This window comes from Acromyrmex echinatior, chromosome 1 (genome assembly GCF_024713525.1).
Source record: "Acromyrmex echinatior isolate Ae372 chromosome 1, ASM2471352v2, whole genome shotgun sequence".
Classification (NCBI taxonomy): domain Eukaryota; kingdom Metazoa; phylum Arthropoda; class Insecta; order Hymenoptera; family Formicidae; genus Acromyrmex; species Acromyrmex echinatior.
The window spans coordinates 17,628,610-17,639,857 of NC_141852.1; the positions used below are offsets into that span (position 1 = coordinate 17,628,610).

An 11,248-nucleotide genomic window follows, 5' to 3' on the forward strand; every position below is an offset into this window, starting at 1 on the left:
ATAATTGTTTTGATAGTCCCAAAATTATTTTCGGATCTATATCCAATAAAATTTTCAGATATCTTAACAAAATTATTTTTTATGTATATTGGTGTAATACTTAATAGAAATACTTAATAAACACAATAAAATAAAAGTAACCAATCATTTGGGAATAGATAGATAGAAATATAATATAATATTTAGAAAAATTTAGTTTGTTTTAATTATTTTAATTTTAATTTAATATTATAACCGTACATGTAATTAAAGTATAACACAGTGTTATCTTGTTGAGTTACTAGAAATTTGGAAAAATAGTTTTAATTACATGTACGGTTAATATTAAATTAAAATTAAAATTATTAAAGCAAACTAAATTTTTCTAAATATTATATTATATTTTTATCAACAAATATTATATTATATTATATTATTTCTTCAAATATTATAAAAAAATAACAAATATTATATTATATTTCTTCTAACAAGATAACTGTAATATAACACACTGTTATATTACAGTTATTTTGTTGAGCTGGCATTGTATGTTACATTTACGTTACATGTAACATTGTATTTACTGAGTATCATCTAGGTTTCATTATTATCACATTTTTTTCAGTGTACTATATATAGCAAATAGGATTTAAGCACTCAATTTCTATATATCATCTTCTAGACGTAATGAGATACGATCGATCAAAAATGCAATTTTAAGAATCTGCATGATGAAAATTTTGCAATTATGAAAATAGAAAATAGTGGATTAATGATATGTTACAAGCCATGGTAAATCCAATCAATCTACATTTAAAATGCATAGCATGTCGTTGCAATCCAGTTTCAAAAACTAATCCCTAGTTTAATTTGACGTTAGAGATAATTTTCTTTCTAATTTATGTAACATAAAAACGGCGAGATATAATTACTAAGAAGACGTTGTCAAAAAACTTAATGTTCTTTTTCCTTTCGTCGGCATAGATTAGTTCGAATACGATTAAGAAGCATAGACTGATTCAAATATGATTAAAAGCTTTTGGTCTCGACGATGGAATTGAAACGCGTCGGAGAGGTCTCGGCGACCACCGGCTGAGATTTCCAGGGGCGGTTAACAATGCTCAGCAATTAAGACGGCTGCCTTTTTTCCGACGACACGGAATGCATGTGTCGCGTACATAGGTATGTATTACACATACAGGAACGCATGCAAACACCGTGCGAGCAAGCAGGCAACGAGCACCAACCGCTCGAGGTTGTCGAGAAGTCGAGATTACCCCGGTCCGTCCCACGCGTCTAGACGTCTCAAAGCTTTTTTTTTGTTTTCTTCCTCTCTCTCCTTCCCTCTCTCACTCACTCTCTCTCTCTCTCTCTTTTTCGCTCTCGGTGATCACCAAGGCGTGGTACCATACGGCGTGACCGCGGTGCGGCACGGACGCGCGGTGTACACGATCCTGCGCCACTACTTCTCGCAACCACGCCTCGAATAAAGTCTACAGGATATCTCAGAAGTCGCGCACTTCCTCCGCACCGGAGATACAATTCATTGCTAAACTGTCTCAATGTTGAGAAATGTACAGATAAGGAAAGTTCGCTCGCGAGAGTTCAACCCTCTGATGCACTTCAAGGATTAAAGTTATTCCTGCAGCTCCTCTTATCGCGCATATGCAACTACAGCGATATCGGGTTACCGAGAAAATTATATTCTGGTTTATATTTATCGTGTTGTACTCGAAAGCAATATGTAATTGCGTCGTGTATAAAACTTTCAAACGAGGTGATAATTGCATCGTACATCTGAAGGTTAAGAGGCCATCGGATTGTTTGGCATCAAAAAATTGTACATGTACTGCCGGATGTTGTCGAGCGGTGCCAGATACTCTTCGCAAATAAGGAGTATAATAACGATATAACAGTATAATCGAGAGAAAAATTATTTACAATGGAAAGAAAAATTAAATCCCAGTGATGTTAAATGTTAATATATCATAATAATAATAATATAATTAATATATCGTAATAATAAGTATTAATACATTAATATTGCAATAATTAACAAACATTAAAGAAATATCTAAGTATAATAATGTGTTACACTAATAAGAAATAATAATCAAATTAATAAGTGTTAAAAATAGCAAATAGTGTAAAAAGAGAAAGGCGAGAGAATACAGTGCTAATGTAGAGTTCCAATATTTCAAGCGGATTTCCATTTGAAACATATTTTCATTCATATTTATTGAAATCCAGAATAATATTTTCATTTGAGGCGTCCTGTACATATCTTCACGGATAAATATATACGTACGTAATGAATGATACCGAGGCAAACCACGGCGTCGTACTTTTAAAATATGGTTACCTCCCGCATTGACATAACGCGTTTACTTAATTCTTAAGCGAGGAATTAAATCTTTCGTGTGTCTGGAGTAATTCTACCTCGGAAAAGCGTTAAAAGAATAAGAAATTTTTTTTAGAATTCATATGAGAAATATAACTTTATTGATATATTACAATAAAAAGAAAATTTAATATTAATTTTAATAATTTTAAGATAACTAAAAATATCTCCGATTTAAATTTGTGTACGTATGAATTTTTTTAGATGATGTATTTTGTTCCAAAAATTCCTGAAATATGTGAATGTTTAAGATCTCCAGAATTTATGGAAAAATAAATTAATATCATTGATTACATAATATCACAGAAGAATCTTAATACATTCATAAAATAAAATTTGAGACTATTCGTTGATGTGAAATGATGAATGTCTAAGTCATGGAATTTTGCAAATCTGCACATTACGATGATCATAATTACATATCTCTTTAAATCGCGATTCTTCATAGCTTTTTTCTTGTTAAATACGATCCTCTCTTTTCATCATAATGCCTAAAAATGTAAGCATTAAAGCCACTTGTTTTGTTCATTGCCAAACGACATCGCGGGAAAGCTCATCGTGCTGGCAAATATAGACGGATTTAGCGGCACCGAAGCGAAGTGGGTTAACGCGTTCGCACCAGGGTCGGGTTTCGCAAATCTCGAATAGAGCCGTCGAACGAGTCAAACCGAATACAAATCTGTCGGATACACGTACATTTCGCGTACCTCGGTCTGGACAGATCAGGGTCGAGGACATATTGGGCTTGGAAAAGATCAGTTTTGTTTATTATACTTATAACAGCATGCACGAAACGACGTGCTGATTGGCAGTGTGTCAAGGACATCTTTTCTTCCTTTTTGGCCGTGAAAATGATTCAAAATACTTGCCATTGTCATAAAGCCTACAACAAGAGTCGCAGGTCTTATGTCGTAAGAAATTAACCAACCACAATCGATTATTTTTCTCACATTCAACTGTGTGATTAATTAAAAAATTGAAAGTTAATTCCCACATTCAGTACAGAAAATGATAGGAACATTGCAACATTTCCTACGTTATTGCTGGAATGCAAACTGTGCCGTATTGATTTCTTATGACTTAAGATTTACATTTTCTATTATAAACCCTGCATAATTTCAAAATTTTCAAACAATGATATGCGATCTCTTTTACAATTCAATAAGCACCAACAGTATAAACATAATATCAATATTATAATTTCCTACGCAATATTATAACAGCTGTTACGTACAATTTGTGTTATATTACTTTATATTGGTGAGAAACTATAATTATATATTGGTGTAATTTTAGGACTGTTAGGACGGTGAGCAGCCTTTGCTTCGAATAAGAAAGTAGGAGTACCGTTTGGAATGTCGTTAATGAATTGTGGCATGACCTTTCAGACCGAAAATGCAGTAAGTTTACACTACCGGCAACGTTTGCACTACCGGCACAAGAAAAAACCGACAGGGTGAATGAATGTATGCGTAAATATACATACATTCCTTCAGGAAAGCGATTAAAAGCTATCACCCCGACGATACCACATAGGCCAGTCTCCCCTTCATTCACACTTGTGACTTCTGCGTTATTTATATAACATTTATCGAAAGATTAATACTTGGCTCGCTTATTGGATGCGTCCAACTTGATTCCATCAAATTCGTAACACACCTATTCTATGCGTTTCGATAAATAAATTTTTTTCGTGTTTCTACACAATTTCAAATTTTGCTGTAGAATGTCTCGAAAGCTAAGTTTAAGACTCCAATTCATTAACTATCAAAGTTTATCAAAAATTAAACACAGTGAGAACTACTTTATATTCTGTACTGTGATTAGCCGATTCTCTTATTGCATCTTAAGTCTTATTGCTCATATTTTTTTATGTGCTTCTAGTTTATTTTATTATCTATTGCAATAAGCCGATCAAACACCTAATTTTCAAGTCAAAGAAGAAGTCTTTAGAGGAAATAGTTTCTTTATTTTTAAGTTCATGATATTTTTCTGGTTTTTTTATAACTCATGCATGCATCATGACGCGATGGATCTATAAACGCGACGATAGAGAGAGACAAAACAAAGGCGGACCCAGAGTGAAGAACGAGAGATGAAAGAAGATGCGGCACGAACATATGCGGGAGGGAATGAAATCGGCGTGCCATGTCATTGCGTGGTAACAACCTTTCGTTAAGGCGATTAGAGTCGCGCGACTCTCCTCGTCGGTCGGGCCTGTTATCGCGCTTGTCTCGCACACGACGCCGACGACGGTCGACCACGTTATTTATAGAGAGAAAGTCTCAAGCGTTCGAGCAGCGAGAAAGGCCATTTGAAATTTTGCGAGGTTCGCGATTTCGCGATCATGCTTCGCGATCGATCGCGCAGTGCAATTGCATGCAAAACGCCAAGATAATGACGAGATCAAAGTTTTGTTCTTCCTAGAGCTTTCGACTATGCTCAAGAGGAAGCTCGTTGCACTTGCTGGTTAATAATAGCTCGTGGGAGCGTGGTACTATTCCGTCTGTGCGCGCGCGAGACGGGGTACATAAATAGATAAAACAGTCGTCGTAAGTCTAGAGAGTGGAAGCAATGAGTTTTCATTTTGTAATGTTCAATGAGATGTTCTCTCGCGTTTTAATGTAATTTTTTCTTTTTAACTTTATGTTTGAAAGAAAAAATATAGTTAAATGTGGTTGGTACACTGTGGTTTTAATAATTTTTTGTCCGTAAATTTATTTTTATTTAAGAAAAAAATATGCAGTTAAAATATGTAGCAAACTGACATTTGAATTCCAAATTAAGCTATTATTTTATGATAGGAGAAAAAAAAGTTAAATGTTTTCATTGTAGAAATAAAGATTTTAATTAGTTAGCAAAAATAATATATTAAATAATAATTTAATATAAATTGTTATTTATTTGTATTATAATATAAAAATATTTTTCATTATTTAATTACTATTTCCTGTCAAAACACTTCTCCACGTTTGAATTTGAAAATAGTACTCACGAGCATACTTGAAATATGCTTCATTAAAATTAAAAAATATTATAATCCCTTAAGAAGCAGCATCTTGCTGACGTTACTGCATTAAATTTAAGTATGATACATCGGTAAATAACTGCATAATTCTCGTTTCATACTTTGTACGTGCATGGATCAGACTATAAAAATACTTGCTATTTCAAGCACGCATAAGGAGTGTAAGGATATGAGCACTCGAATAAATCCGTTCAGCTTAAAACGAGTATGGCGGTGAAAGTTGTCGAAGAATCAAATTTATAAAACGTGCTTCGAAATCTGATACGTTTATGCGTTCGATGTCAAAATTTCTATTTTAATAGAATCATTAAAAAACGAATGTTTTGTATACAGAACAAACGTTTGTTGAAGTACTTAAAAATTTAACTAAATACAAGTTCAAAAATAATTCTGTTCGGACCATTAAAATAATTATCGGCTAAACTAGTTTCTAGAATGTTAAAACTTTTTTATATAATTGTCAATGTTTAAGCGTTCTACATAATTATTTTAATGACTAATCAAATATTATTTTCAGATCAGCGCATAACTATTCTTTCCGTGTCATTCATAAAAATATTCTTACAAGTAACGTAAATCTGATTATAAAAACTATGTATCTATGCAGGTTTCAGTTCTATCGCGAACGTTTAGTGCTTACTCAGCAGATTCATTTAAGCAGCATTTTATCGCGCAAATCACCTTTTTCTTTCAGGCCATCGCCCATTGCGAAAATAAGCGTTAAAAACTCGGCGAAGTATTCTTATACGAAAGAAAAGATAAGGGGAGAATCGGGGCTTACCGTGTAGATTGCGTTATCCGACGTCGTCCGGCTATGCTGCCCGTGCTATCATTCTCCGGATTGTTTTTTTCTCCCGCACGCGCACGCTCTTGTTTCCTCGTTCTCAATTCGAGAATCATTGCACAGCTTCTCTCCTTACGTCCTCGCGTTTATTCCTCTCCGTTCCCACGTCCCTGGCGACTCACGTGCCTCGCGAGATGCCTCCTGCTCGTGGTCCCGCGTGATCTACGTCTCGGCGAAGTCGCCGAGATGAGAAAAACTGGAGGAGTTTTGTACAGCTTCGTACATGATGATTTCGATATCGAGACGGGGCATGACCTCATCGCCGGTCGATTCACCAATAGGGTGCATCGTTGGCCAGGTGCTGCCAAGATGCGAACTCACTCCAGGTACGCATATTTAACCTGGTAGCTTCCGCAATCTGCGGCACACTGCCGTCCCTCGTTCCGTTGGAGAGCCCGTCGCATTTCGTCGTCTGGCTGTTATCACATCGTGCGGCTGGTACTCGAGGCTGAAGCATCGGTATAAGGTGTCTCAATTCTCTGCGCATCGTTATAATTAATTTAAAAAAAAAAATTCGGAATTTATTTGACCTATCAATTTTTCTATATATAAAAGAGAGGACAAATTTTATGAGATATATATATATATATATATAGTTTCAGCGTTAACGAAATAAAATAAAAATCTAAAAACATTTAGTATTGCGCAAAGAACGTAATGTGCGTGTATATTATAGAGAACATTTAGTCATGAATAATATCTTTGAAAATCAATAAACCGTGGATTATCGCTACTTGACAAATATTTAATGAAGATCCGAAGATCCTTCGAATATGTACGATCGTAAATAAAATCACGTAATTTTTACGAAATATAGTCAGTCAGTCAGTCATGGATAGTGTGCAGCATCAAGGACTGCAAATAGAAGTTATGTCACGGATAAATTTAATATTCTTTACATATTAAGAAATTTTTAATAATCTTTTTAAAATACTTACCTCCTGTTTTTTGCTAACCAAATAGTTTTTGCCCTCGTTGTTGTCCCACGACTCCCTGCCGTCGGTGCGATATCTCACACAAAACTCAATGACGTTCGATGTTACCGGCAAGGTGAGCCGGAAGCGGAAGGTGTCGTACAGGATGAGGGAACTCGATGACCCCGGTTGCGCTACGTACGTGCAGTGCACGTCCTCGTGGGTGGACCAGCTGTCGCTACTGGCCCTCACCACGACCTCCTTGTCGTAAGCCAGATTCCGTACCTTCACCGTACCCACCAAGCACTGTTCGGATTCACGCACGATCACGTTCTCCAGGCTAACGCTATTTTGATCGAGCTTACGCCGGAAGGCGAGATAGTCGCTCGCTGGTTGCGGGAAAGTCACCTGCCACGGTGGCATAGTATCCTGTGTCGCTTCTTGACTTTGATCCTTTGATATGCCAAGCAGACCAGCCACGTAAGCTGTGCTCCATAATGGTGGCACGTTGCTCGGTTCCGACATGACGCGAACCTGTGCCAAATCGGATGTAATATTGAAATATTAGAATTATAGAACGCCGTAATAAATTAACAGAAAGGAAAATATTAAATGGAAATTACTGTTGAATGATAATATCACTCATATTTGCTACAACAACAACATATCTCAAAAAACTATCATTTTAACATTACATTAATATTACATACATTAATATCACAAAATTGTAATGATTCGAAACATTCAAATTTATTTTCTAGAAAATTTTGTTTATTGAATTGTGTCGTTGTTATAAAAACAAATGAACGATATAATTAATGAATAATTTCAATTAAATAGTGAAACAAAAACACAAGTTATTACATATTAAAAAATTATTGTGAATTATTTGTATTAATGAAAAATTCTTGATATATCATTAAAAGTTTTAACTTGTGGTCTTTATTAGTTACTAATTAAATGATAGTAATTTAATTATTTAATTTAATAATTCTATTAAATATTTTGGCATATTAAAAATAAGACAAAAACAGGACTCTCGATATTAAAGTAGTAAATATATGTAACTTTAAGGCAAATAGGAGTCCAAGAACAAATTAACGTGTTATAACAATAAAAATAAAAATAGAAAAGCAAATATTAGAATATAATTAACTATTAATATATCAAAATTTAATTGCAATCGCATTACATGTTTCGGCAGAGCATAATAGAAATACACTATAAAAAATATACAATGTGTAAAACGAAGCGTAACCGCAAAAAGTCATATATAATATCATATCGATGTGAAATCCGTGATCCATTAATGATAGGCCGAAACATGTAGTACGATTACGATTAGATTTTGGTATATTAATAGTTAATTATATTCTAACATTTGCTTTTCTATTTTTATTTTTATTGTTTTAACACATTAATTTATTGGATTCCTATTTGCCTTGAGGTCACACATATTTACTACTTTGGCATATTAAGTTGGTAGATCTGGAGACACGGTAGTGTCTCGACACTAAGCTAAGCACAGCGACACTGCCGTGCTCCTTTACGCGAGCCAGCGAGTTACAGGGATTGAAATTATTGGATCTCAATAACGGCTGAACTGATCAAGTTTTTTTATATACGCTCAATTATAGCTATCACCCGACTTATACAAATATAATAAAAGTACTTTTATTTTTTTTCTACGTGTCCTACGAGCGGAGATACAAATCTCAATACAAATCTCTGAATCTCTGATTTTAAGAAATGTCATCACTGTTATTATTGTCATCATTAACATCGTCGTCCAGAGGAAAAAACGTTTCGTTTTTTCGATAATAGATGACTTTTGACATCATTTATCTAACTTGCTAGTGATGGAATCACAACTCACAGTTAACTCTTAACCGAGATTTGTTTCTCATCTCTTTCCAATTCTATTGGAAAGAGACAATAAATAAGTTGAACCTCGGTTAAGAGTTAACAGTGAATTGTGGAACTAAGCTCGTTTATTGGTATTCGTCGTTGAGGAGGTGGATATCTAGGTGTTTGCCGTCGAGGAATTGAGTGTCTTAAGTCTTCTAAGTTATAAGATATGTCGTTTTTGTCATTATTGTCATTATCAAATCTCTATATGAGTCAGTTATTTAACATCGAAGCAAAAAGGATTGTTTTTGTTTCAATGTAGAATAACTCAGAGAAAAAAAAATCGTACAAAGCTTCATAAAAAACAATTAAAAGTAAAGATTCACTCTTTCGAATGATGTAAACAATTTTTAATTTGCCCCGTGGAACTTCGCAAATTTCATTAAAAAATTTTGAGATCTGATGCGTCTTCATTTATAAACATTTGTTTATGTATCTTCACAAAACATCAGTAAAATCGATTTTTGAACCGATCTATAAAGTAGAGATTTCAAGCTGTAAAATGCTTTTTTAAACATCTTGATACGATGATTTTTTACGAAGTTATTCTATCTTGAAAATTGTCTATTTTTGTAAAATAGAATAGGTTATTCTTTAATTTTGTTGAGTGTATTTTATATCATGTAATAAGTTTGAACAAAACAAACATTCTTATTACATATGATGCATATATAAAGAATATAAACAATATAAGAATAAAACAAAATATTTTTTAGTTATTAAATTAGTCTTTGTTAGTAGTTAAGGCAAATTTGCACTTTTAGAACATTGCGCTTCAATACTAAACTATTAAAACTAAAATGCTCAAGTAATCTGGACAATCTGATATTTATTAATCCGTAAAATCAATTGTATCACTGAATTTTTTGTTTTTTATATTTAAAATTTGATACATTGTTATCAATTTTGGGAATTAGCTCTACAACGTACATCGTGAGAGCACTAGTATTACATCAGATATATCAGCGCTTTTAGAGAGATAGGAAGAAAAAAAATTAAATCTGGAAAAAAAACAGTGGAAACTATCGAAGTACATTAGGCAACATCTAGTGAGTTTGCAATAATATAATAAAAAGTCGTTAAAAGTTCTTAAAAAGCAAAAATATATTTTAATTAGTGATTTTGATCGGTTAAAACCAGTTTTGACCACTAGTCAGGTCAAAATTAAAAAGTGGTCTTTTTGCCAAGAATGAATTGTAATATAATAATAATTATTTTTGAGAAGAATTAAACCATTTAAATTGGAATAGGAATTAAGATTCTTCAATAGGAATACAAAGATTTATATTTAAGTTTTATTGTATATATAAAAATTAAAAATAGTACTACTTGGATTTACTTTTTAATTTGGCCGAATTTAACTTAATAAAGATAGTATTACTTGGATTTTTAAAAATAATACTACTTGAATTTTTTTTTCATACAAATGATACATATCATTAGAATTAAATAAATAATAAGGATAGTATCATTTGGGTTTTTAAAGATAGTATCACTTATTTATATTTATTTTTTAATTTGGTAGAATTTAACTTCATAAAAATTTTAAAGGATTCAACTTTGCTCCATTGCTGATCTCAAATCTTTTATACGAATGACATATAAAATTTTGTGGAATTTAACTTGGCACTAGTTGTTGATGTGAAATCTTTTGTACAAATAATAGATATCATTGAAGTTAAATAAATAATAAATATAGTTCAACTTGGCGCCTGTTGTTGATATCAAATATCAAATCTTTTACGCACACGATACATATCATTAAAGTTAAATAAATAATAAAAAGATAGTAACCACTTGGTGGCTATATAGTTTTACTTTTAATTTGATATAATTTAATTTGGCTCCTATTGTTGATGACAAATCTTTTATACAAATTATATATGTCATTAGAATTAAGTGAATAATAAAGATAGATAATAACAATATTATTTGAATTTTATAATAGATATTATTAGAGTTAAGAAAATAATTAAACGTTTAAGAGAATTTTTAGTAACTTGGTGCTCGTTGATATCAAATTTTTTATACAAATAATAGATATCATTAGAGTTAAGTAAATAAGAAAAAAACTGTGGTAGAAAACTTAACTTGGCGCTTGGTATTGATATCAAATCTTTTATACACATGACATTTTTTATACATATATCATTAGAGTTAAGTAAATATTATGT

The 11,248-nt window shown here is 32.6% G+C and overlaps 1 protein-coding gene across 2 annotated transcripts in view; it reads right to left on the reverse strand.

Annotated features, from left to right (window-relative positions):
- Gbs-70E (Glycogen binding subunit 70E) overlaps positions 1-11,248 on the reverse strand; it is a 34,787-nt gene that overhangs the window by 3,340 nt on the left and 20,199 nt on the right. The window contains exons 3-4 of one of the 2 annotated variants that reach the window (XM_011070733.2): positions 7,191-7,700; positions 6,190-6,700 (exon numbers count right to left, since the gene is read on the reverse strand). In XM_011070733.2, coding sequence (XP_011069035.1) covers positions 6,524-6,700; positions 7,191-7,700 — 687 coding nt within the window. In that variant the 3' untranslated portion in view covers positions 6,190-6,523. Of the gene's footprint in view, positions 1-6,189; positions 6,732-7,190; positions 7,701-11,248 lie in introns of those variants that run through there. The other variant, XM_011070734.2, reaches the window with a different exon arrangement.